This window comes from Scatophagus argus, chromosome 23, assembly GCF_020382885.2.
Source record: "Scatophagus argus isolate fScaArg1 chromosome 23, fScaArg1.pri, whole genome shotgun sequence".
Classification (NCBI taxonomy): Eukaryota; Metazoa; Chordata; class Actinopteri; family Scatophagidae; genus Scatophagus; species Scatophagus argus.
In genome coordinates this window covers 15,847,181-15,873,750 of record NC_058515.1, presented here as the reverse complement: position 1 = coordinate 15,873,750, position 26,570 = coordinate 15,847,181, and the positions used below count along the sequence as shown (strand labels likewise).

Genomic DNA, 26,570 nt, shown 5'->3' with positions numbered 1-26,570 from the left:
GTCTTTAAATGAGTGAATGTTTGTCTGTGTCGTCTCTCCCAGCTGTCTCACTGCACCGTCTCTGTCTCTCTCTCTCTCTGTCAACAGCTATAGTCATTGCTCAGGGCACTAAAGAGGCCAACGGAGGCCAGCTGACCACCAAAGTGTACGGTGTGGTTAAGCACCTGAGGGACGCGAACATGTAAAACAAGATGGCCGCCATCCTTTCCTGGACCCACCAAACAAAATGGCTGCCACCCTCCTGCCTCCCCCTGCGTATCAACTCAAGAAAATGGCCACTGTTCTGAGCTTTAGTTTGTTTTTTTATTATTATTTTGACCTTCCAGACATGTGTCTGCCATCAGGGATAAATAAAGTGTTTAAAGTTTTATTCCATGTATGTGGTTTGTGTTTGAAGCAGTGAGCAAGTGTTACATTTTTTACACTGTCCAATCACAGCTCTCTGTCCAGTCACACACTGTAAAATAAAAAGGCCAACTCGTTTATTCCTAAAAACAGTCCGAGTTTTTCTGTGTGTGTTTGAGCCCGTTTCATTGTCAAACCACCGCAGTGACGATGGGGGGACACGTCTGCCTCGTGGGGACACGTCTGTCTTACGGGGACACGTCTGTCTCGTGGGGACACGTCTGTCTTGTGGGGACAGGTGTGGCAGTTCAGGTCACACACACACATCACTAAAGGTAGCACAGACGTCCAGGCTGCAGGCTCCACAATTAGCCTGTTAGCGTTTAGCATGTTAGCTATACCCAGCATGCACCTGGTGGTCGCAGTCCTGTCACCACACTCGTATCACTACAACTACTGCAGTGTTTTGTGATGTTTTCTGCTGTGTGGTAGTTACTTCATCACATCACGTTGTACTCTGTGGTACAAATACAACAGAGTACACTTCAAATACACTGAGAGGACAGGTTGTTCAGAGGAGGATTTTACTGCAAAGCGTGCGATCAGAGCCGAGTTAGTGATGAAGATGAAGGAGTGTGTGTAAGAAGGCTGCGGTCATGTGCAGTTAAATTTAGCTGCAGTAAAGGCTACAGGGACCCCGGACGGACTGCAGAGTGTGTGTGTGTGTGTGTATACAGTGTGTGTGTGTGTGTGTGTGTGTGTGTACAGTGTGTGTGTGTGTGTGTACAGTTAAAGGTGAGTGTAAAGGGTAAAGTCTCACATTTCCCCTTTAGATGAACTTTGACCTTCTCTGTCAGACTTAGGGACCGTCAGACTAGTTCACGCAGACAGAAACACAGAATCTACAGTAATACTTCTAATATTTCTCCCAGGGATCAATAAAGTGTCTCTGACTCTGGACAGACAGACACGAGACACAGAATCTGCTCTGTGCAGCAGTGAGACAGCAGCCTCACAGTTTATTCTCGTTTGTGTTTGTTTCCTGATGTTCAGTTCCAGTAACAACAAGAAACAGAAGGCAAACACACATAAACACACAGCAGCTAAAGTATGGGACAACAACACAACAGAAACCGGACAGGTTGGAGACAGCAGCGTGTCAGACAGCACACCTGGACACCTGGACTCGAACCTGGACAGATTCACTGTTTTCCCACAGTCCTGCCCTTTGAGGACGGTCCCTGCCTCTCCACCCGCCTCCTCCCCTTTCAGGGAGCATCTATAAAAACCCGGCAGCCCCGCAGGCGGACACTTTCCACCTCAGTCGGACAGTCAGACGGACGGACAGACGGCCACAGACGACGCCTCCTCTCTTGTCTGACAGCAGCACTCAGGTAGGCTGAAGCGGGACTGAGTCCTCATCTCTGGTTGGTCGACTTTTAAGCCGACAACCTGCTTCCTGTTTGTTCCTCGTGCTGCTCTGAAACTGTCTCCAGCTTGGTGACTCACTTCCCTCTTTTATTTTGAAGGTCCACTTCACTTTGCAGGAGTTTTCACACAGAGTTTGGAATGTGGCCGTTAAATCGGATTTCGTTTTCACCTGCAGGGACTCGACTTTCAGCCACCTGAAGGTCAAAACCCTGAGAGCCGAACGAACCAAATCTGACAAACAGGCTGCAGGAGCACAAAGTCCAGGCAGGCAGACAGACAGACAGGGAGAGAGGGAGACAGGGAGAGAGACAGGCAGACAGACAGGGAGACAGACAGACAGACAGGGAGAGAGGGAGACAGGGAGAGAGACAGGCAGACAGACAGACAGACAGGCAGACAGACAGGCAGACAGACAGACATGGAGAGAGACAGACAGACAGGGAGAGAGGGAGACAGGGAGAGAGACAGGCAGACATGGAGAGAGACAGACAGACAGGGAGAGAGACAGACAGGTGTATCTCCATCAGCTCATAAATCCCAGACGTGGTCGTGCTGTTTGCAGTATTACTGTCTCAGTGTGTAGTAGTACGTGGGTATTAACTGTGTCAGGAGCAGTATTATTGAGAGTAGCAGTAGAAGTATTTCTTAGAAGTAGGATTCCAGTTTAAGTTGTTTTAGCAGTACTTTTCCAGTAGTACTAGCAGTACTAGCAGAAGTGTTTTGTATGTCCAGCTGTGGAGTGTGTTCACTTTGTGTGTGTGTGTGTGTGTGTGTGTGTACAGCAGAGTCTTTGTAAAGGCCATAAGTGGTTTCAAGTATACTGCAACCACTCAGCTGTTCTGCTGGCATGTCTGACCTATCAGTACACACACACACACACACACACACACACACGGTTACATAACGGATTTAGACATAAAGGACGCTCTGAAGAAATCTGTTCAAACAGTAGTTGTGTAAGCAGTACTCTCAGCAGTACTCTTAGCAGTACTCTTAGCAGTACTCTCCGCAGTATTGCGAAGACAGACGAGTGTCCACTCGCTGTGAGAAGGACAACGACTTCAGAGTCCACTGAGACCACGTCAGTCCTGATCCACAGCAGGATGCTCAGTCCTTCAGGCTGATCCAAACTGTCAGCATCATCAATACAGCTGATCAGTTATTGATCACTGGACTGATGGGTTCGGCTGCACCTGTCAGTGACGTGCTGAGTCTGACGTGAGACGAAGTACAGACGTGTCAGATGTGTACTTTGTGTGGGACTTGAGAGTACCTGTGAAGTACTTTGTGTGGTACTTGAGAGTACCTGTGAGGTACTTTGTGTGGGACTTGAGAGTACCTCTGAGGTACTTTGTGTGGGACTTGAGAGTACCTGTGAGGTACTTTGTGTGGTACTTGAGAGTACCTCTGAGGTACTTTGTGTGGGACTTGAGAGTACCTGTGAGGTACAGGTGAGCACTGCTGCTGCTGCGGGTTCAGCCGTGACGTGCAGCACACAGGAAGTCCCTGAAGAGGCTGATGTCAGAGTAACCTCTTCAAATGTCACCAACATGAGTACGTGTGTAAATGTGTGTGCGGTAACTCTATCACAGCAGGCAGGAAGTCACGACCTCTGCAGAAAGGTCAGGGAAAAGGTTAACGGCTTCCACACGCCGTATTAGTAACAGAAGACAGCGTCTCTCCACTCCCCCCTCCTCTGTCAACACAGTGGTCTCTCCCACTCTCCCATTGGTCTCTCCCACTCTCCCATTGGTCTCTCCCACTCTCCCATTGGTCCCAGTGACCGCCCGTCAGGCGTCAGGCTCTGTGATTGGCTGTGTGGGAGGGGGTGGGTGGTGTCTGACCGGGGACACGGCCGGTCGGAGGCATTATGGCGTTACACAGGATCTCTGCAGCAGGTCTGACACACTGAGCACACACACACACACCCACAGTGAGCTTGGTAGTTTAATCGTCTGGTTCTGATTGGTTATGTTCATTTGAAGGTCACCCGTTGGTTTCCTGTCAGCTGACTGGACGCGACGCGTTAGAAAAGCATCATCACAAAGTACAAACGTTTTCCTGACACGTTTTACTGCTGCTGAGGACTCAGTGAAGGACACATTCTGAGGACAGAAGAAGAAGAAGAATAACTTTATTGACAGTATATATATTTTTACACACACACACTGAATTCGTCTTCTGCATTTGACCCATCCTTAGTTGAACACACACATGCAACACCCGGCAAATTACACACAGTGAAACACACACAGGAGCAGTGGGCAGCACCAAGCGCCCGGGGAGCATATTGGGGGGTTAAGTGCCTTGCTCAAGGGCACATCAGCTGGCTAATGGAGGGGGGGGGTCGATTCTGGTGGGGGAATCGAACTGGTGACCCTCTGATCACAAGCCGCTTCTCCAACCTCTCGGCCACGGCTGCCCCAGAATCAGGGTTTTGTCCTTGCAGTTTTAGTGGTGGAGTCCATTTGCTGTGTTTAAGCCCAAATGTTGACCCTGTCAGACCAGGTGGGACCTCTGGTGGTCTGCCTGTCTTAACTGTCCTCTGATTGGCCAGCATGCTTCAGGTGATTCTGGCAGCCTGTTGGTGTGGCAGCAACATGATGTTCTGCAGTAACATGTTGGATTCAGGACTTTAAATCGAGTATTTTTAGACCACGTGGATCAAACTGAACTTTACTGTTGTCTGCGCTTCAACCAGCTCACCTGTCTCTCCACCTGTCTGTCTGTCTGTCTGTCTCCCCTCCGTCAGTCAGGATGTCTATCACCAAGATTCACGCTCGGGAGATTCTGGACTCCAGAGGAAACCCCACAGTGGAGGTGGACCTGTGGACAGCCAAGGGTGAGCAGCCGTTAGCTTCGTGTGCCTTTGAAAAGTTCAGGAAACGACAAAGTTAGGCTGAATGGCTGCTGAGAGCTAAAGGGGACCAGGAAGTTAAAGTGATTGGCTAACAAAAGGGTCAAGTTCTGTGTCAGTCTGACCTGCGAGTGTCCTGGAGGTCCAGGATGTGCTGAGTCTCGCTTAGCACAGGGACCGGACGCAGTCTAACAACTCTGCCTGTCTGTCGGTCCACCTGTCTGTCTCTCAGGTCTTTTCAGGGCAGCAGTTCCCAGCGGCGCATCGACCGGAGTCCATGAAGCTCTGGAGCTTCGCGATGGAGACAAGAGCCGCTACCTGGGCAAAGGTAGGAGCAAGGCAGTCACAGGCTGAGGGTTCGAATCCCCCCAGAGGCCGAGTCATCAGCAGGCGTGTGACCTTCACACCTGCCTGGAGCTCACATGTTGTCTTTCCCCGCAGGTACCATGAAGGCTGTGGAACATGTGAACAAGGACATCGCCCCCAAGCTGATCGAGAAGGTATCAGCAGACGATCAATACGTCAAACAAGAACTGATTCAGCTGCACGACGAGGCAGAAGCTCATTTAGACTCCGCACAGACATGTTTACGATGCTCACATGAATGTTGTTTTTGTCTGTTTGAGACCATGAAGGTAAAGGATGTCTGTCTGTCTCTCTGCCTGTCTGTCTCTCTGCCTGCCTGTCTCTCTCTCTGCCTGTCTGTCTCTAGAAACTGAGCGTTGTTGAGCAAGAGAAAATCGACAAGTTCATGTTGGAGTTGGACGGCACTGAGAACAAATGTAAGGAGCTGTCTGTCTGTCTGTGTGACCCGTCTGTCTGTTCATCTGTCTGTCTGACCCGTCTGTCTGTCTGTCTGTCCGTCTCTGTACAGCTAAGTTCGGAGCGAACGCCATCCTGGGTGTGTCGCTGGCCGTCTGTAAGGCCGGAGCAGCAGAGAAGGGAGTTCCTCTCTACCGCCACATCGCCGACCTTGCCGGAAACAAAAACGTCATACTTCCTGTTCCTGTGAGTGGGAGGGGCTTCCACGTCCACCTCTTAATGACTCCTGAGTAAGAGTGACCGCAGTGTCTCATGAACGTCTCCTCCTCTTCTCTGCAGGCATTTAATGTCATCAATGGAGGAAGCCACGCCGGGAACAAGCTGGCCATGCAGGAGTTCATGATCCTTCCGGTTGGAGCCGCGAACTTCCACGAGGCCATGAGGATCGGAGCCGAGGTGCCGCCGCAGCTTTTTCATATACTCACACTGTGCTAACGGCTGCGGGAGTGTCTCACCGTGTCGCGATGTGTGTGTGTTTCCAGGTCTACCACAACCTGAAGAATGTGATCAAAGCCAAGTACGGCAAAGACGCCACCAACGTGGGAGACGAGGGAGGCTTCGCCCCCAACATCCTGGAGAACAACGAGGGTGAGACGTCGTCCCGTCTGAGCCGATGCGCGTCGATGTGTTTACGTCACGATCAACAGCTGCTAACGTGCGATTGTGTGTTTGCTGGTTTTATGACATCACACCTCGTCATGAACGAGTGCGGAAATCCTGTAAGTTAACCTGCTGCTTGCAGGTTAACTCAGATCAGATGCAAGATCTTCTGCACAGCGGGGATGCTCCACTCTGTTTACTTATCCTGAGCTCCTGCTGTGACAGGAAGTGTAAACGAGCAACGATAACTGAATTCTAGTTTCTTGATCCTCGTCTGTAGAAAGTCACAGAGCTTCTCTTAAATCAAACAACAGCGAGAGAGCGCACAGGAAACAGAAACACGTTTGTTTGTCCCGGCACAGCTCTGGAGCTGCTGAAGTCGGCCATCGATAAGGCCGGTTACCCCGACAAGATCATCATCGGTATGGACGTGGCGGCCTCCGAGTTCTACCACAGCGGCAAGTACGACCTGGACTTCAAGTCCCCCGACGACCCGTCCAGACACATCACCGGAGACAAGCTGGGAGACCTGTACCGCAGCTTCATCAAGAACTACCCCGGTAACCACACACACAAGACGGAGCGGAGAGGAACGTCCTGAAGGACACGCGTGTGCATGATGATTAGAATTAAGATGGCTGTCACTGGTGTCTTTAAAGGTCTAACGGTCATCAGTAACACAAATCATAACAGCCAGCTGAATTAATTTAGCTAAATGACCAAGTGGCTCCCAAAACCCTGACGGAGAGCAGGACTTCATTCAGCTGAGGCGCAGACGCCTTCAAAAGGCCAGCAAAGCGCTGAAACAATCTGTCTCTCTGTCTCCAGTCCAGTCCATTGAGGATCCCTTTGACCAGGACGACTGGGATAACTGGGCCAAGTTCACCGGCTCCACGGACATCCAGGTGAGTCAGACCCAGGAACCAAAACCTGAACCAGGTGCCACGCTCCTCAGGACGACTGCAGTGACGTCACTGTGTGTGTTTTCAACCAATCAGATCGTAGGAGACGACCTGACGGTGACCAATCCCAAGAGGATCCAGCAGGCGGTCGACAAGAAGGCCTGCAACTGTCTGCTGCTCAAAGTGAACCAGATCGGCTCCGTGACCGAGTCCATCCAGGCGTAAGACAGCCGTCCGTCTGCCCGACTGTCCAATAACTGATTCTTTTGTGATGTTTGAACTAAAATTCAAGTTGTAATTCCTCATTGCCTGTCTTTCTGTCTCCACCCGTCTCCCCCTCCCTCCCTGTCTGTCTCTCAGGTGTAAGCTGGCTCAGAGCAGCGGTTGGGGTGTGATGGTCAGCCATCGCTCCGGAGAGACCGAAGACACCTTCATCTCTGACCTGGTGGTCGGACTGTGCACCGGACAGGTAGGCAGACAGACAGGCAGGCAGACAGGTTGATCACTACAAAAACGGCTGACTCGATTCACTGACCACCTGTCTCCCTCTCTCAGATTAAGACCGGCGCCCCCTGCAGGTCGGAGCGTTTGGCCAAATACAACCAGCTGATGAGGTGAGAACTTCCTTCAGTCTACAAAGTAAAAGTTGCTTCGTTTGACTTCAGCAGTTAATAACAAAGCACAGAGATGAACTGACCTCTGACCTTTGACCTCTGACCTGCAGGATCGAGGAGGAGCTCGGAGACAAGGCCACGTTTGCCGGGAAAAACTTCCGCCACCCAAAGGTCAACTGAAGTTCTGTCCTGACTTCCTGTCTGTTGTCGTGACACCTGACTGACAAACGATGACCCCTGAAGCCCCTCCCTCCTACAGCTGGGAGCGAGAGCTCAGAGGTCATGGCGGCCTTGACCCCGCCCTCCTAGATATAATTCCACTAACGATGTTTTCTATATAAAACACAATAAAGACTAAAGAACAACACGTCTGACTCGTGTTCTGTGTGATCAGAGTGACGCAGGTGAGGCGAGGTAACTGTGGAGGAGACGCGTGTGTGTGTGTGTGTGTGTGTGTGTGTGGAGGGAGCGCCACCTTGTGGTGATGAGGGAGTACTGACTCGTCGTTTCTCGTGTGTGACAAACAGAAACACGGGTGAGACAAATAGCAAACAGCTGATTTATTCATCTGACTTGTAGAATAACGTGTTTCATTTGAAAGGTTTTGAATTGTAGAACAATTAAATACAAACTCATGCAAAGCTTCACTGCAACAGCTGAAGAAGAAGAAGAAGAAGAAGAAGAACTACTGAAGGTTTCTTCTCTCAGCTCAAAGTGAAAACAAGCCAAAGACAAACATGTCAAACAACTCGCTGTAAAGGAAAGCTCATGCTCGGTCCTCGACGCCACGGTTGCTATGACAACAGCACGGCATCGTTTCTTTGCCCATGAAAAGCACACTTCATGAAAACACAAAGACTGTGTGCTGCTTGAAGCAAAGTGCAGTCGTGGCTGCTGCACCGTCCGTCGCTGCTGTCCTGAACAGTTGACCGACATTTTAAAATACAGTTTGGAGGGAACCCCGTCTGACCTCTGACGCCATCAGCACATTTGTGATGTGACCTTAATGACTCACGTTAATATGATGAATTAGAAACAAAGTTGTCAGGGGTCAACATCAGACTGTTTACGTTTAGGCAAACTGCCCGCATTCAGAGAGAGCGCAATTAGCTGTTAGCAGCTCCCGTTAGTCGCTCCCGTTAGCTGCTGTGGTTAGCTGCTACCGTTAGCTGCCCCCATTAGCTGCTGTGGTTAGCTGCTACCATGAGCCACTTCTGTGAGCTGCCCCCATTAGCTGCTCCTGTTAGCTGCCCCCGTTAGCTGCTGTGGTTAGCTGCTACCCTCAGCTGCTCCCGTTAGCTGCCCCCGTTAGCTGCTGTGGTGAGCTGCTACCATTAGCCGCTTCTGTTAGCGGCTACCATTAGCTGCTCCAGCTAGCTGCGAAGCTGTGCTGTGACACTGAAGTAAACTGAACATGAATTTGACTTCTGACTGGACTTTTGGACAAAAGCTGCAGCTCGGTTTTTGATTGGTTTGTTTTGTCTGTCAGAGGTCTGAGGGGGTTCCTTAAGACCTCACAGTCTGCACACACACACACACACACTCGTACACTCACACTAACAGTTCATGCTGTAATAAATAAACATCCATAGCATCTATAAAGTCCAACATTAGAATATAGATATTTATATACGTTTCTATATGTGACTGTGTTTAAATATAAGTAGCTTTGTTATACTCATGTACATTTTGAAGTCTGTCGAACTCCATCCCCTGACCTCAGCAGGAAAACAGCAATGAATTCTGGGAATTCTGCTCCTGGGCCTGTTTGCCCTGAGCTGTGCCTCCCAGGAGAGATGATCTGAGGTTTACCCCCACAGGCCGTTCTCAGCCTGCGTCACACACACCAGACCGACATGAGAACAGCTCTGAGTTTGCATGTGTGCAGCTTTCAGGTGGTTTTGTCAGGGTCAGATTTAATGTGTCACAAGCCTGGAGCTGCAAAACACACTGAGAGGAGAGCAAGTGAACGCTGCGACTTCACGATTTGTGTTCGCTCAATCGTGTGATGCATGAAGGGGTGACAACTAATGAATGACATTTTTATCTTATCTGAGTTAGCTCCGGGTCAGGTGTCAGATTCTGGCTTCAGTCAGGTATCCCAGCATGCCTCTGGAGGGCAGGTTCAGCCTGTCTCACAGCTGCTTGTCTTTTGTCCTGCAGCTGTTGTCCATGTGTGTCAAACTGAGAAAAACCTGCAGGAGGAGCCTGTAAGGCCGAGCTGAGGGACGCTGTGACGTTTCTAAATGGAGCTCTTAAAGCTGCAGACAGACAGCTACATTCAACATGGACAGACAGGCAGACAGACAGACAGGTGGACAGATCAACAGAAGCAGAAGAAAGCAGAGCTGGCGCAGGATAAGGCATCTCTCTGTCTGCTTTGTCTCCGTCTCTTCACAGAAGACCTGCTGAAGCTCAACCGTCTGCCTGTCTGTCTGCCTGTCTGTCTGCCTGTCTGTCTGCCTGCCTGTCTGCCTGCCTGTCTGCCTGTCTGTCCCCCAGGAGATGACAGGAGGTGTGAATGAAGACGTGGTTTAAGTGGTCAGTCCTCTCCTCTCCAGCTCCCTCGTCTGCTTCAGCTCTTTTATCCTGCAGAGAAACAACACAAGGCTCCATGAACACCTCATCCAGTGAGCCGCGTGTGTGTGTGTGTGTGTGTGCGCGCGTGTGTGTGTGCGTGTGCGTGTGCGTGTGTGAGACCTGTGTCTGCAGCGTCTCAGGAACCTCATGATCTTCCTCGCTGCCTGGTCCTGTTTCTTCGTCAGGAAGGACCCCCTGATTGGCACAAAATCCACATCGATCAGTCGATGGCCATCGTTCAGTGTTGGACGATCACTGATCAATATTTCCTTATTGACACATGGACCTCATGAGCACAGCTGGACAGTTTCTGGAGTCTGACGAAACTTAAAAACTGCTTTCTAACTCACACTTTGATTTATTATGAGCATAACATTCACAAAGCAGCAACCTGATCAACAGCAATTCAAACGTAAAACAAACAGCATCAGATGGGCACATGTGGCCTGTGAAGCCTCCTCTGACCACTGTGGGGCGCTGTGTCGCCTGACTTCCTGTCTGAACATCACTGTGTCCTTACTTGATCTTGGGGTTGTGGCTGGCGGCGCCTCTCGGAGCCTGTTTGAGCCTCTCGTACTCCTTGTAGCTGCGGTAGTACTGCTGGATGAGCACCGCCGCTCGCCGGCTCTGCTGGAAACGTTTCTGCTCGTAGTACGACCTGAACTTGGACTGGATCAAGATGGCCGCCTGGGTCATCTTCTTATACAGCGCATACTGAGGGGACAAAGACAACAGGAAACAGTCTGACCTAATCGATCGTGGATCAATACATCACCACTGACTGGCATCTCTGGTCAGCCAACGCTGACACCAGCTGCACAAAAGTATGTGGACAGTCCTCTGCCAAGGCAGACGGAGACACGGAGACAAGGAGACAAGGAGACACGGGGACAGAGCAGACGCAACACCTCCATCTGCTGCATGTCCTCACTGTGACCACCAGCATCCTGAGACAAACCGTCGTCTGTGACCCCTCCCACCCTGCACGCAAACTGTTTGATCTGCTTCCCTCTGGTGGGCGCTACAGAGCTCCGTATGCCAAGACCACCACACACAAAACCAGTTCCTTCCTCCAGACTGTCTCCCTGATCTCCCCGTGATCCACCTGCCACTGTATGAACCATCGCACTGTTTGCACTACATGTACACAACTTTTTTTATTATTATTGTTATTTTTTGTTTTGTATTTTGTACGGTGCACAGGAGAGAGAAAATCCGGAGTCAAACTCCTTGTACGGTCACACGTACTTGACAAATAAAGCTGATTCTGAAAACCTCCTGATCCTGTTTCAAGATCCTGACCCATTCTGTCACTCTGTTCACTTTACAGCATGAGAAGAACAGCAGCCAGACAGCACACACTCGATCCCTGATCCACTCAGAGGGCCCACAGTGTCGGGGCAGAGCTGTGGATACGGCTGGAAGGGCCACTGAGGGGCCACTGAGGGCCACTGAGGGGCCACTGAGGGCCCACTGAGGGCCAGCACATACAGAGGACTGAAACTGTGAGCCTGAGACCCACACTGCGGTAAACAAAACAGCAAGTAAATGATGTAAACACATTGAATATAAAAAAAGCTCTGGGCGTACAGAACAAACTAAGATAAAACCATCAATAAATATCAAACATAAGACACATTCGGCTGTCCACATACTTCTGGCCACATGAAACATAACGAGTCAGATCACATGACAGTAAACTGCTCGTCAAAGAGAGGCAAAGGATTCACATCACAGGAAACGACAGGTTTGAGGTGTGACTGCTGCTGTCCACACACACACACGCACGCACACGCACACACACACACACACACACACACACACACACACATCACTACACCTACTGGTCAGCCATATTACCTTCAGAGCTATCCATGTTAGCTAGCCAGAGGGAGAGAGTGAAGAGACGCAGCAGGTTAGTTCAGTGTTAGTGAAGCTGGAGGACAAGCAGCAAAGTCCAACACGCACACACACACACACACACACACACGTTAACACACACCTGCTTGTACTTCCTGTAGCATCTCTGTATGACGGCTGCAGCCATGTCCTGCTGCTCCTTCAACCTCCGACCCTACACACACACACATAGAGGAAACACACACTGCTGAAGTACAGACACACCGAGTGTGTGAGTGTGTCTGTATGTGTGTGTGTGTTTCTGTGAGTGTGAGTGTGTGTGCGTGTGCGTGTCTGTGTGTGTGTCTCTGTGTGTGTGAGTGTGTGTACCTTGTATCTCCTGAAGGCGTTCTGGATGATCCTCGCCGCCTCGTACAGCTCCCTCTGCTCTCCGTCTGTTAGCGTCAGCAGGGCGAAGTCTCTCTCCATCTTCCCATTGGCCGAGGCATTCAGGAACTCGGCCCACGCCGCAGAAGACGGAGGGCGGAGCCTCTGGAGGGCCAGAGCACTGAGGGGCGACGGGGGGCACACCCGCCTGCGAGAGCACACATCATACCCATGATGCATCAGTTGCAGAGGACCACAGTGTAAGGCTTCCTTCAGGCAGAGCTTACCTGGGTGGGGAGTGTGTGTGGGCGTCGACCGTGTCCAGGTATGTGGCCAGCCAGGGGTCCTGTATGGCCGGGTTGTCCCGTCTCTCTCTGAGCGGTGACTCCGCCCCCTTGGGGAAGTCCTCCTGTTTGATTCGCTCTGGGGTCGCCTCAATGATTTGCTCTGCCAGTGTTGCCATGTCTACCTGTTGTGTGGGTAACCATAGCAACAGGAAAACTCCTGACATCAGGGATAACACAATATCTGGAGTGTGTGTGTGTGCGTGTGTGTGCGCGTGTGTGTGTGTGTGCGTGTGTGTGTGTGCGTGTGTGCGTGTGTGCGTGTGCTGAAGTGTGGGGTTGACTGCACTCAGTTTACACTGCAACTCCTGCAACGTGAACATGAAGTCACAGCACTTCAGAGGTTCGATCAAAACGTGTGTGTGTCAGCTGGAAGCTGAACAGTTTGATGGATCTGTGATGTCCCAGTCTGGATCAATAAAGTCTATCTGAGCATGTAGGATTTCGGGGGATCAAGTGGCAGAAACTGAACCTAATGTGTTGTTTTCAGTCCACAGGGGGAGCAGCTCCTCCGGCGGAGTCCGCCGTGCTTCTACGGCGGCCCAGAGAGGACACCTCAAACACTGATTGGTTGAAAACTCACGGTGCTGAGTGTGTGTGCGTACCTGCAGCACCTCCTCCTCCAGGTACTCCTCCTCCTCGCCTTCGTTCTCTGCGTTCTCGCTGTAGCTCAGCAGCTGCTCCTCCAGCGCCGCCGCCATGTGCGCCCGCTGCCCACCAGCCGCGTGTGTGTGTGGGTAAATGTGTGTGTGGCCGATGGAGGGCGGACAGGCGCTCTCGTAGTCCATGAGGTAAAGAGGGGAGTCTCTAGAACCGCCAGGGTTCAGACCTGCCAGAGGGATCAAAACACGATGAGCACAGGGGACGCACAGGAAGCAGTCATCTTACTGAAAATCACCTGTGTTACCTGTGCTCAGCCCGGCGTTAGGCTCCTCCCCCCACATGGACACAGGAGGAAGGGAGGAGAGGGGGAGGGATGAGGGGGAGGGAGGGGAGACAGGCAGTGAGGAAGACAATGAGGAAGGAGATGAAGGGGAGGAAGGGGAGGTGTCCATGGGGGCGGGGCCACTGGAGTAGGCGGAGCTCGGGGAGGGCGAGGACGGGTCACTGGGGGAGGGGATGCTGCTGGACGAGCTCAGGCCTGGAGAAGAGAGACAGCCAATCAGAGTGCTAGAATCACATCACATGACTGAGTAGCCTCAGATCAGCAGGTGTGTGCTACCTGTGTCTGGGCTGGTGGACAGTGGAGACGGGGGCAGCTGCAGTTGTGGTGTGGCCGGCGTGTGCGTGTCCCTGGCACTGATGCGTGTGTGCAGCTCCTCCAGCGCCGAGGCGAGGCGGGTGTGTCCTCGGGAGCGAGCCACGGCGAGCGGCAGGCGTCCCAACGAATCAGGGATCCCCAAAGCTGAGCTGTTCCAGCTGTACAGGAGCTCCGCTGCCCTCTGGTGGCCAAGAGCACACGCCCACATCTGGAACACACAAACATCATAACTGTGGGTGAGTGTGAGTCATCACACCAACAACAGATACACCCCAAACACTGCTCAGCAAGGTATATGTACCTGCAGGTAACCATGGCAACAGAACTGAAAGGACCAACCAAAAGGACCATGAAAGGCCCACTGAGGACCCCTGAAACCAGTCCTCATATGGGACCCTTCATGGATGTGACTGTGTGAGGAGTGTTAGACCTCCAATCATACTGAACCCAGTGTGTGTGTGTGTGTGTGTGTGTGTGTATGTGTGTGTTACCAGCGGGGTGCAGGAGAAGTGGTCGATGTTGAGAGGATCAACTTCCTGTTCCAAGTCCAAACTGTCGCTGTTAACACTCCTACAACAAAAAACACCTGCAGTCAGATGTGCCTGCAGTGGATCAGAGTGTGTATCAGGTGTGTGTGTGTGTGTGTGTGTGTGTGTGTGTGTGTGTGTGTGTGTGTGTGCGCGCACCTCCAGTGGATCAGAGTGTGTATCAGGTGTGTGTATCCCTGTGCAGCAGCCAGGTGCAGCAGTGTCATGCCACGGTGACGGACAGAGTGATGAAGCCTCTCTCCTCCTCCTCCTCCTCCTCCCCATCGTCCTCCCCTCATCATCCGCTCACACACTCCCACAATCCTCCTCTCGAACCACTGAGAGGACTGACAGGCAGACACACAGAGAGACAGACAGGCAGTGCAGTGAGACACCAGCAGTAGTGACAGTGATGACACCTGTGCTAAACCTGGATGACACTTCCTGTAGGCATTTCAAAATAAAAAGCACATTGGTGAACAGAAACCCTTCAAGCCTAAACAACACTTGAACTGCAGCTGATGCCCCTGGTGGCGTTCATGTGTCACTACAAGAAGCAGCTCGGCTGAGACATGAACTCACACACACACACACACAGTCACAGGAACATTAACTCTCCACAGTAATCATGTTGTCCCCGGACTGCACGAGCACAAACCTGACTTTCATTTGACTACAAACAACTGTTGTAGTCAAATTCAAAGATGTCAGCTGTTGATGTTTGACACGGTGCGGTTCTGACTCAGCCTGGTGGTTTTGCTTCAGGGTTTGGTTTCATGTTGTTCTGAGATGGTCTGGCTGAACTGCCTGGTGTGTTTGGGCAGACGGGACTCTTATCTTTGTTCAGCTCCTGGCACTGAAAGGCTCCGTCTGTCTCTCTGTCTGTCTCTCTGTGTCACACCGAGTCTATTTTAACTCGAGGACTTGATCTGCCAAACGTCCCATGACATCAGAGAGGGAGTGTGTGAGAGGCACAGCGCCTGCACAGACGTTTTAAAGAGATTTTCCATTCAGGTTAATTTGTTCTTCTTAGCCAGTTTATCAGCTCAGCAGGCTCCTTCCTGTGTGCTGACCATCACTGACCAGCAGATCGACTGGGAAACCCAAAGCTCTGCCTTCCAGCAGCACCAAACCCCAAACCTCCTCTGCCTTCATACCACAGATACTGAAAGTCCTCCAGCAGGACACCACGGCCTCAGACTCACAGCTGCTGACTCTCGTCCAGCCGCTTCACGGCCCAACAAACCCCCAGCATGCTGAAGGTCACGGACCAACGGCAGCACAAAGCAGAGACCCTGAGGTTTCCGAACCCGACACGCTCCTGAGCCCGGCTGCACCTCGAGATCCCAGATCTCTGACGCTGTGGTCTTCTTCACGGCACGCTGGGCGGCGCGTCCTGCTTTGAAACCATTAGAGATGATTCTACTGGAGGATGTGTGTGTTGCGCTACACTGACAGGTGTTTGATATTCTCACCTGTTCATGGTCCTCAGGCAGAGGTGGAGGAGGAGGCGTGGCCAGCTGGCTGCCATGTTGTTGCTGCTGCTGCTGCTGTTGTCGCTGGCTGTTGTTGTTGTCACGGGCGGCCATCTCCGCCATCCTACGCTCCATCTGCTCCAACCGCTCCAGGATAGACATCCTGAACTGATTATCTGCACACAGAAAACAGGCAGAGTGAGACCTCCTCTCACTTCTGATGTAAAGGCCTTTTTGCTGTCGTCATGTCATAGTGACAGGGGTCCTACATCTCTCAGAACACACCTGGAGGAGGGTGTTTGATAAACTGTATGTGTGGTCTGATGACCTCACTGTGACATCATCAATGACACAGTAAGAACAGGTAACCTTAACTGATGTGTTACAGTGATGTTCAAAAAGAGAACATGCAGTCAACCAATCAGCCGCACATCCATCACTCAAGCCCTGATCTGATTGGCTTAAAAATGCCTGAGTGAGGTCAGCATAAACGTGTGTGTGTGTGTGTGTGTGTGTGTGTGTGTGTTGACAGCTCTAACCAGGAGGCAAACGGAAAACTCCTCTCTTAAATAGCTGTTTTAAGAGAGCCTCTTTAACACACACACTCACTCACTCTCTCTCTCTCACACACACACACACACACACACTCTCTCTCTCACTCTCACACACACACACTCTCTCTCTCTCTCTCAAATGGAAACTATCTCGACTGACTTCAATCGTGCAGCCGCCTGGCACAGTCTGTGTGTTTGTGTGTGAGGGATATAAAAGCAGACTCCCTAATATAGCCTGATACACTGTGACCTGCACACACACACACACACACACACACAGACACACACACAGACACAGACACAGACACACACGACTATGTTGCTGATTATTCTTTCGATTGATCTCTGAGTAATTCGGTCTAATGTTGAAAAGTAAGTGCAAATCAGAGCCCAAAGAGACTCGCAGTCAGTCAGTTCCAACACAACAAGAGACTGTGAGAACATCAGTGAGCCGAGTCGCAGCTGATCCCTGATCAGTCTGATCAATCAGACCTCAAACTGATCAGAATGATCAGGGAACATCAGTGAGCCGAGTCGCAGCTGCTCCCTGATCAGTCTGAGGTCTGAAGCAGAATGCAGCGTCCAGCAGACGTCCTCTGAAGGCCCAGACTTCAGTTCATCCACTCATCAACTCACCAGTTCATTTGAGATGTCAGCAGCACATGAAACCAGATAAAAGCAACAGCTGCTCAGCCCACCTGCACGTCCTCTGTGGACGTCTCCACACCTTCAGTCACATGACCCCACACTGAAGCACCTCAACATGTTCCCCTAAAAGCTCCGCTGCTCCTCTGGTTCCACTAAACACACAACAGAAACCTCACGCTGATGAGTCCGCCTGAAGCGTCTGACTGACCGTGCAGCCGACTGTCCAACACAAACCCACCAATCACAGTCAAGGTCACCTGGGTTCACTAAAGCTTCAACCATTTTAGTCAACACAAACAAAAAAACTGGACTTAAGCAATAAAACTTAAGCTTAAACAGACTTCCAAAACAGAAATAAAAACTCGTCATCAAACTGATAAAAAACATCAAAGCTAAAAACAGCACAAAACCACAACTTCTGATTGGTTTGTCCTGATCAATACGACCTGATCAAGCACATCCTGGACCACTTCCCACAATCATAAAATAAATGAAACAATTTTTTAAAAAGTCCTGCGGTTACTGTGGTAACTGGGCAGCCATGTAACCATGACAACCACTACAGAAACACACACGCCGAGTGTCGTCCTACCGACTCCATCCTGCTGCTGTGTGTCGTCCATCGTCTGTCCGTCTGCGTGTCACAGACGTGTGTGAGCACAGGTGAGGAGTTATGATGTCATGGGACAAGTTTAACACACACACACACACACTGGAGTGAGGACGAGCTGATGAGACACACACACACACACACACTAAATGAAGTCACACTCGCTGTAAGCAGACTGAGCAGCCGAGTCAGGATCAACCACTTAAAGAGAGAGAGCAGCGAGGTCCAAACACCGCAGCAAGGCATGCTGGGAAACCCACAGTGAGGGAGGGAGGGGGAGAGCAGCAGCTGGGTCACATTCCTGGCTCTCAGCCCAAAACCCCCAACATGAAACCACAGAGCGAGACAGCTGAGACACACAGGAGGACCGGATGACAACATGAAGGAAGAGAAGGTGTGAAAGGTGTCAGGTGATGATGTCGTCGTCCCAGCAGCCCCTCTGCCGCTCACACCTGGCCCACCTGTGTGCAGTCAGAGCGAGTTCTCTGACCTGGACTGTAACAGGCTGGGCAGGATCATGTGATCACAAAAATGATCACGCTATTGATTCCACATGGATGAACAGGAGTGCAACCGTCCACCACCTCGAGTGGCGTCTCCGTCGTCTGCAGACCGTCTTCATGTGCGTTCTGAACCACATACCTGACTTCAGGTTTCTTCAGCTTCAGAAGGAAACAAGTTCACAGCTTCGGTGTCCCTCACTGACACTCGTCTTTGTCCTCTAAGCTGCAGACTGACTGGCATTAGTCCTGCCTGTCTCTGCTGTGCGTTACAGACACAGAGGCAGTTCAGACTGTGGGACATGTCCACTCCATCTGACTCATATTCACCTGAGATAAACCTCTGAACAGACGGAGGACTGTGGATTTTGTCCTCCGTGTCTCACATGATAGCGGGATCAGCTCTAAACTGGGAACTGTTCCTTTAAAACTGCTGAAATGAAACACCTGTCACAGGTGGACACGGCCTCATTTCAACAGAAAGCATGGAAATACCCGAGCACAAAGACCGTCTGTCTGTCTGTCCGTCCGTCTGTCTGTGTGAGCTGCAGACAGAAATAGTCCTGTTGACGGCGTGTTTCCAGGTGATGACAGTGGAAAGCAGCTCCACCACATCCATCACTGACAGAGACAGAGGGAGGACAGCTGTCTCTGTCCTCCCTCTGTCTCTGCTGTGGGGGGTCGCGTTATGACCACCTGTTATATTTCTACATCATAATGACGACCGGACCGCGACTTCTGTCAAAATCATTTCTGTTCACACTCTGTCATCGTCACCGCAAAACTCTGTTAGCGCTTGTTATGCACCTCAGTCGTTGTCTCTGTCTGTCTCTCACCCAGCCAGCTAATGTTAGCCTCTGCTAGCTGCTAGCATCCTCACAGAGAGAAAAGCTGCTCCACTGACGACCTTCTGCTGAACACCAGTAGAACTGAAGAGGAGGCCGATGGTGTGTGTGTGTGTGTGTGTGCGTGTGTGTGTGTGTGCTAATATCTTGTCTTGCTCATGAACCCTGATGTGGCTGACTCAGCACAGGCGACTGTTTCGCTGACGCTCTCTCGTGGTTCACTTGGTGTTTTACTGGATCAGACTGACAGCGAGTCGTGTGACAGGTGCAGGAGCTGAATCTGACCGTCCAATGAGAGCCAGTCGAGCTGAGAGCTGGGCAGGGAGCTGGCGTTCCTCGCTCGGTACTCGAACAGGACTGAAGAGGAGACGGAACCTCCGGACTCCAGGACCTGCAGACACACCAGACCGGCCTCGTGGGCTGACAGAGAGGAGACACGGTCCATCAGGTCCACATGTTTCTGTCACACTCACCTGCTGGTCATCACAGGTGAGACGGACTCAGACTAGACAAAAGTCCTGTGTGTGTGTGTGTGTGTGTGCGTGTACCTGGACAGTAGCAGCGCAGCACTCCTGGTTGGATCAGCGAAGCAGGCACGGTGCTCTGGTCGAAAACACACGAGTACCGACCTGACAGCTCAGTCCACGGTCCTGTGATCAATACCTTCACACCACCCTGATCACACACACACACACACACACACACAGAAAGAGAAGCTGATGTTTCATGGAGGATTCAGGTGGCTTTGACTAAAAAGTGACTTCATCCTAAGTGTTCCTGCACCAATCAGGACGTTCACCGGTGATCTGATTGGTGATCTCTTCTTCTGTGGTCGGGCAGTTCCTGATTTAAATCAGCTCTCTGGGTTTTGTTGACAAAACATTTAACATGTGACAGTTTAAACATAAAAGCTAGCTAAAACCTGTGCCACATGATTATCAGGTTCAGTTTGAGCGGTAAATTTTAACGCTCAGGATGGAGTCGTGTCTTCCTGACTCAGCAGTTAGACTGCGTCTCCCCCTTGTGGACAAACACACACACTGCAGCGACAAACAGCTTTTTCTTTGTTTCATGAAATGTTGCCAAACGTCACCCAATGTTTTCTACTTCTTTTTTCAGTCAACTGAAAATCCTGATTGGTTACCTCGGGGTACGACCACTCTGGGGAGAAGTCGGTGATGGAGGCGAGACGGTGTGAGGAGGAGGAGGGCAGCGGGTGAGGAAAGGGGAGGAAGGAAGAAGAGGGTGAAGGCTGGGGGGGCACCACATAGCGGACCCCCGTAGGGAACACGGCTGGGTTCGGTGCGGCTACAGCGGCGGGCCGAGCTGTGACAGGATGGGCCTCCTCTGTGATGAGGTCCGAGATGAGGTCAGGAAACTGGCTGTCGAAGGAGATGTCGAGCTCCTCCCCTCCCCGCTCGCAGGGCTCCGCCGCCTCCTCCTCCAGGTGTGTGTCCATGCAGGCGTCCTCTGACTCGTAGTTCCGTCTACTCTCCTCCTTCACCTGGACTGGAGGCGTCACTAGATGAGTGGTATCCATGGCGACAACAGCAGGAGTGGAGCTGACAGCAGTGTCAGACGCCACGTTAGCTTTAGCATTAGCAAACATTGGCTGACTCTGCACCAGAGGCAGGGGCTGATTTGTTGACTGAACGGGTTGGCTTACTGAGTCCTGACAAACTAAGAGCAGCGAAGCAGCACTACTTCCTGTTTGCTGGTGCGGAGATGAGCTGGAGGGGGCGTGGCTTGTCTGAATGACACAAAAATAAGAAAAGAGCGACAAAAGTGATGGTCACATTTAGCCAACAGCATGAGGAGATCAACTCCATGTTGTTCTCCGTTCTGCTTTCGTATCGTCAGTCTCAAGTCTCAAACTAATCAGACCGGAGTGAACCACAGACTGGACCTCTGAGTCTCACCTGCAGCAGAGCCAGCTTGGTGGGAGGAGCCCTGCTTTCATCATCATCATCATCATCATCTCCTCTCCTCTCCTTCACCTCCTCTTCATCGACTGCCACCTCCTCCTCCTCCCCTCTCACTGCTGCTGCCTCCCCCAGAGCTCCCAGCTCCAGGCAGAGGGGGAGGAGGGACGGGGCCACAGAGGAGGGAGACAGGGAGAGGGAGGGGGGGAGGGAGGATGAGGGTGGAGAGGGGGAAGACGAGGATGAGGACCGAGGGAGAGCAGAGTCTCGCCTCTCTGCCTCAGAGGAGGAGGAGAGAGAGGAGGGGGGAGACACGGAGGAAGGAGGGGTCGAGGTGGGGGAGAGAGAGAGCGCAAGGGATGGGGGAGAGAGGGGGGAGGAGGAACAGAGAACAGGGGTTGAGGAGGAGGGAGGAGGTGGGCCACCATACGTCTGACCCTGTTTGGGGGAGTTGAGGAAGGAGTCGGGGTCAAACGCTGGCAGAGGGGATGAGGGAAGCGGGGGTGGTGAGGGCGAGGAAGGAGGAGAGGGAGGGGAGGTGACGGCAGCAGGAGCAGGGGAACAGATAGACGACGAGGTGTTGGAGGAGGAAGGGGTGAGGAGCAGGCCGCCAATGACGGGGGAGGGGAGGAGGGTGAGGGAGAGGGTGGCCACTGATGGTGCCTGGACAGAGGGAGGGGGAGGGAGTGAAGGGGGAGTGGGTGAGGAGGAGGAGGAGGGATGTGAAGGGGAGGCGGGCTTGACAGCAGCAGGGGGGAGGGCAGGGGAGAGCAGCAACTGGCCGGAGCGGGTGAGTGACAGGCTCCGTCCTGGCCCCGCCTCCTCTCCTCTGGCCCCACCTCCTCCTCCTTCCCCTCTCCCTCCCGCGATGGCGGTGGTCGTTGCCATGACGATCACCGCATTCTGGGGCAGCGCCACCGTGGCCAGGTTGGTACGGTGGTCAAAAAAGCCGTTGCCGTGGTTGGCCATGGCGATGGAGGCCCTGTGAGGCTGCGGGGGAGACGAGGCGGAGCTGCAGAACACAGAGAGAGAAGTGAGGATGAAATGTCCCCTCCGGCCTGCCGTACGTCTCTGCTCAGCGAGGCTGACTTACGTGGACGAGGGGCAGGGAGACGGCACGGGGCTGCTTTGAGGCTGCAGGTGGGGCAGGTTGACTTCTCCGCCCCCCCCTCCTCTCCCTGCCTCCCCCACCTCACAGGGCAGGGAGGCGGGGGAGGGTCTGCATGAGGGAGGCAGTTTGGGGGAGATGATGCGATGCTTGGTGCTGTTACAGCGGTGGGGAATGTTCATCCCTGAAGATACTGCACGCACACATACACACATATACACACACAATCAGGCTGTCAGCTCAACTCAGTGATGTCACACAGTGATGTCACAGTGATGTCACACAGTCATGCCTCACCCTGGGCAGTGTTGCAGAGGCAGGCGTGTGTGCGCGGCTGTGGTTTGGTTCTCTGCCGGTCGAGGATGTGCTGAACCAAATCCTCGATGCTGAAATCTCCCGAAGCCACCGAACACTTCATGCTGTGGACTGAGAAACACTGCAGTTAGCACACGGGTGCTGCATGCTAACAGCAGGAGACGCTGCAGGTGTGTGCGTGGGTCTTACACATGGGCTTCAGCTGGTTCAGCAGGTCGTCTCGGCTCCACCTCACGCTGTCATGGCGGTCGGGCACTGTGCACAGGAGCGGACTGCATTTCCCAGAATCCTCCAGGGATGGCACGTTCAGGTAGTGGACCAGCACGATGTCCGGGTTCTGTCACACACAGATGCTGATGACTGATGTGCGTGTGTTTTTATGATCTCATGGGGACAAAAACCTGTTTGCACAGCTACACGTGGGGACTCACCTACCTTATAGGGACAAAATACAAAAGTCCCCATGGGGACATGAATAAGTTTTAGGGTGAAGACTTGGTTTAAGGTGAGGCTGAGTGCTGACCTGAAGCAGCCAGTAGCATCGTCTGTGGAATGTCGGCACTATGGAGGAATGGACGTAGCAGCCATACAGGCACTGCAAACAGAGATGAGAGTGAAGAATCCGCCATCATGACGACATGACAGACTGACTGTGAAGTGTGTGTGTGATGATGTGAAGCTGCCCGAGCAGCTCTGACTGCTGGCCCTGTGAGGGGCCTGCAGGGGGCGCACTTCAGGCTGCTGCTGACCTCCATGCCCTGGACCTTCAGCTTCATGTGGTCCTCTCTCGTCGTTTTTCCATCCTTCCTTTTCTTCCAGCAGTATCCGTCTTTCCTGTACTTCACCTTCTTCCTGTTGTACAGGATGATGCTGCCGTTCTTTGGCCTGGAAACACAAAACACCGCAATGTAACTGGTGTGACTCGGGCTGCACGCCCTCAGCTTTGTCTGCCAGGCTTCACAGTGAGTACCTGGTTTTCAGGGTGCAGGAGAGCCACTCGTCATGTCTGTCAAATGATATCAGGTAAGAAGCGATTTCCTGCAAAGACCAACAGGCAAACACAGAGAGGTTCAGTCTCTGCACTTCACAAATCATCACTCAGTTGGTACGGAGTCACACGAGGGACAAAAGAGCAAAAGCAAATGGGAAAAAAGAGGAAAGGTGTCTTCTAGAAGAACAACCTTCAGTTTGCTGAGAGAAATATTAAAATGCACTCAGAAAGACGCTTTTCCATGTGGTCTCTTTCAGTGTACTGAAAGCCTTTACTGGCACAATCATCACTTAATAGGGCAATAGGGCAATCGTGGATCAGCGGTTAGGGTGTCGGCCCCGTAACCGGTGGATCGCTGGTTCGATTCCCCGTCCCGGTGTCCATGTCTGAGGTACCCTTGAGCAAGGTACCTAACCCCCACTGCTCCCCAGGCGCTGCACGCGGTCGCCCACTGCCCCGGGTTTGCTGTGTGTGTGTGCACGTCACTTGGGTGGGTTAAATGCAGAGAACAAATTTCGTTGGAGTGAGTTCCCTCCAATGACAAAATATGTCACTTTAATTTAATTAATTAAAAATTAATTTAATTAATAAACAAACACCTGTGAAGAACAAAGTTTACAGAATGGCTATACGCCCACAGCTTTTAACCAGCTGTTCATACAACTGTGTGTGTGTGTGTGTGTGTGTGTGCGTTTTGAGTTATTTAATTCTTTCCCATTTCGACAGCCACGACGACAGGATCGTTTCGGCTATTCAGAGCTTTGTGTTTGATCTGAGCGACTGTGGAGATGAAACAGCAGGTGATTAAACGGTCTTTTACCTCATTCGTGTTCCACCTGAGCCGCTCGTTGGGCAGACCGGACAAACGAGGGAGACACTCCAACAGCTTGTTAGGGAGGAACACCTTCCTCTGTCCTCTGTTCTCTAAACACAGAGACACACGTTTCACCACGAGTCCACTTCTGCCTGCTGTCCCCGAAGCCTCCTCATCTCACCACATGAGCTCACACGGTGGTGGGCAGCAGGACCAGGTGACAGGAAGTGACACACTGAGCAGCCAACGCTGCACGTTCTTTATTTTACACCATCACATCACCTCTGAGGTGACGTCAGCAACAACAACAGCTGGTCACCACAGCAACAGAGCTGGGCCTGTCTATGTGCAGGTGTGATGTCAGACTCACCTGTCTCCGTGGATACCATCTCCTTGTTGCTCATGGCGACGAGTCCATGCAGAATGAGTCTCACACAATGCACAGCCGCCCGCACTGCCCCGCTGCACGCACACACACACACACACACACAAAGAGGAGACTTCAGTGTGCAGCGTGTCCTGCATGAGAAATACCAGGATGTATAAGCAGCAGTTTCTCCGTCTGCATCGTGACTTTCCTGGACAAACCACCCCAAAATGCTGACCTCAGACCAGTGAGGCTGTGGGTTAGGTCACGTGACCCGAGTGCTCCTCAGTGTGGACAGCGTTAGGACATCATCAGTCATGTGGTACGCAGCATGCAGGCCCACCGTCTGCAACAGGACACCAGCACCTCACACACACCTGAAATCCAAGCTGCTAACTGCACACACACAGCCTCCGTAGCTCCCTGTTGCCTAGCAACAGTTGGATCTGCACCTACTTTAAATGGAGACAGTGTGTAGCTGACTGTGTGTCTCAGTCTGTGCAGTGTGTGTGTGTGTGTGTGAGTGACTGACATAACATTTACAGTTTATACACTCATCTTTTTCAGTGTGTGTGTGTGTGTGTACTCCAATTACACACCTGACGTGCACCAAAACTGCATAATGAGCAGTGAGAACAACACAGCGCGGACTGCACTTCTCCGGGTCTCTCACACACAGAAACACACACACACACACACACACACACTCACTCCTTCCTGTCCCCGAGGCCAGCCTCAGACCGTGGACTCGCCTGGCTGCTGTGCGGACTCCCGGAGCTCCTTCAGGAGCTCAGCTGCTCCCGACCCGCTAACCAGCTAAGCTCAAAGCTAACGCTGAGGCGCTTCTGTTTCCCGTCACCACAAAATCAGTCAACGCGACAAAGTGTTTTAACACACTGACATTCACACCCTCACTGTTAACTGACACCAAACGTGCGAGAAACACGAATTCATTGGTGAATAAATACAACTGATGTGTAGTTGTTTAGCTGCTCGGCTAGCCGGCTAAGCTAACGCCAGCTACACAGGTGACCATCAGCAGTGATCAAACACCTCCGAAAGCCGAGCTGCAGGGCTTCACCTCCGGGCTGGAGGCTGATAACCCCGGGCAGCCAGCCGCCACTAAACCCTGCACATGTAATGTGAAATAAAACGACCCGAGTGCGAGCACACAGGGCCGGACAGGACGTGCTCAGAGGGAAAACAGTGTGTTAAAGCTCCTTTACCTTCCGCCTTCAGCACAGCCGCCATCTTCTCTCTCTGTGACGTCACCGCGTAGCTACGTGGGAGGCGCGCGCGGTATATAATATTGAGATATTAATTCAACTGAATCATTGTGTGGTTTCTGAGGATTTGATGAGTTTCACTGAGTGACAAGAGGCGGACACAAACCGGCTGCAGAGGCCGCAAGCTGCAGAGGATCAGAAACAACCACGTTAACCCACCTGACGCACCTGACCCACCTGACCACAGTCCAGGTGGGCTTGTTAACTTTACTTCACACGGCGCTGGAGCTGATGTGGTCAGGTTACCTCACATGGAACAAATCGGGATGATAATCTGACTAATCTGCGTTTCGACGGGAACAGCTGACTCGAAATGTCCAATCAGAACGACGAACAGAGCGCACGGAACCACGTGACACTTGAACTGCTTTCAGTGAAGGAAGGAGAAACTTTTCTCAGGTCCAGTTTCCTTCACTTCACCAGGTCTCACATTCTGATCAGGTGTCCTTCAAGACTCTAAGACTTACAGAGTTCAGAAAGCTGGAGACGTCGAACCGAATAAACCTGAACACACTTGATTAAAGGACGTCAGGGAGCGTGATGGAGCCACCATGTTTCGTCTGGACGTTTACCTGATGACCACGTTCATCAGGAGGTCTGCATGGAGACGCTTCACAAAGTCTTCA

At 52.0% G+C, this 26,570-nt stretch overlaps 3 protein-coding genes across 17 annotated transcripts in view; 2 read left to right on the top strand and 1 right to left on the bottom strand.

Moving 5' to 3' along the window:
- pfn1 (profilin 1) overlaps window positions 1–370 on the top strand; it is a 3,633-nt gene extending 3,263 nt beyond the window's left edge. The window contains exon 4 of the mRNA XM_046380787.1: window positions 88–370. Coding sequence (XP_046236743.1) covers window positions 88–185 — 98 coding nt within the window. The 3' untranslated portion in view covers window positions 186–370. The remainder of the gene's footprint in view (window positions 1–87) is intronic.
- A 1,234-nt stretch (window positions 371–1,604) lies between these two features.
- eno3 (enolase 3, (beta, muscle)) lies at window positions 1,605–7,938 on the top strand. 2 transcript variants are annotated; one of them, XM_046380763.1, is made up of 14 exons: window positions 1,605–1,739; window positions 4,529–4,618; window positions 4,866–4,961; window positions 5,075–5,133; window positions 5,346–5,415; window positions 5,508–5,641; window positions 5,735–5,851; window positions 5,938–6,043; window positions 6,418–6,615; window positions 6,884–6,960; window positions 7,054–7,178; window positions 7,318–7,426; window positions 7,513–7,571; window positions 7,682–7,938. In XM_046380763.1, the coding sequence occupies exons 2-14, from the start codon at window positions 4,534–4,536 to the stop codon at window positions 7,749–7,751; spliced, it is 1,305 nt and encodes a 434-aa protein (XP_046236719.1). In that variant the 5' UTR covers window positions 1,605–1,739; window positions 4,529–4,533; the 3' UTR covers window positions 7,752–7,938. The 2 variants fall into 2 exon arrangements, with proteins under 2 accessions (XP_046236719.1, XP_046236718.1); XM_046380762.1 differs by having other exon boundaries at window positions 1,619–1,739; window positions 4,533–4,618.
- A 178-nt stretch (window positions 7,939–8,116) lies between these two features.
- On the bottom strand, window positions 8,117–26,548 carry camta2 (calmodulin binding transcription activator 2). 14 transcript variants are annotated; one of them, XM_046380729.1, is made up of 27 exons: window positions 26,517–26,548; window positions 24,662–24,753; window positions 24,298–24,401; window positions 23,457–23,524; window positions 23,236–23,371; window positions 23,010–23,081; window positions 22,676–22,823; window positions 22,469–22,597; window positions 22,157–22,364; window positions 21,061–22,075; window positions 20,286–20,891; window positions 19,690–19,816; window positions 19,427–19,561; window positions 15,985–16,160; window positions 14,669–14,856; window positions 14,474–14,552; window positions 13,944–14,190; window positions 13,629–13,862; window positions 13,327–13,550; window positions 12,665–12,846; window positions 12,381–12,585; window positions 12,154–12,225; window positions 12,012–12,032; window positions 10,672–10,865; window positions 10,272–10,346; window positions 10,059–10,160; window positions 8,117–10,026 (listed from the first exon to the last, which is right to left on the bottom strand). In XM_046380729.1, exons 1-26 carry the CDS (start codon window positions 26,531–26,533, stop codon window positions 10,106–10,108), a joined length of 4,809 nt encoding a protein of 1,602 aa, XP_046236685.1. In that variant the 5' UTR covers window positions 26,534–26,548; the 3' UTR covers window positions 8,117–10,026; window positions 10,059–10,105. The 14 variants fall into 14 exon arrangements, with proteins under 14 accessions (XP_046236685.1, XP_046236697.1, XP_046236692.1 ...); XM_046380741.1 differs by lacking the exon at window positions 26,517–26,548 and adding exons at window positions 25,885–25,937; window positions 26,051–26,177 and having other exon boundaries at window positions 8,117–10,160; XM_046380736.1 differs by lacking the exon at window positions 26,517–26,548 and adding exons at window positions 24,897–25,004; window positions 25,885–26,074 and having other exon boundaries at window positions 8,117–10,160; window positions 24,662–24,810.
- Between the last annotated feature and the right edge of the window lie 22 nt (window positions 26,549–26,570).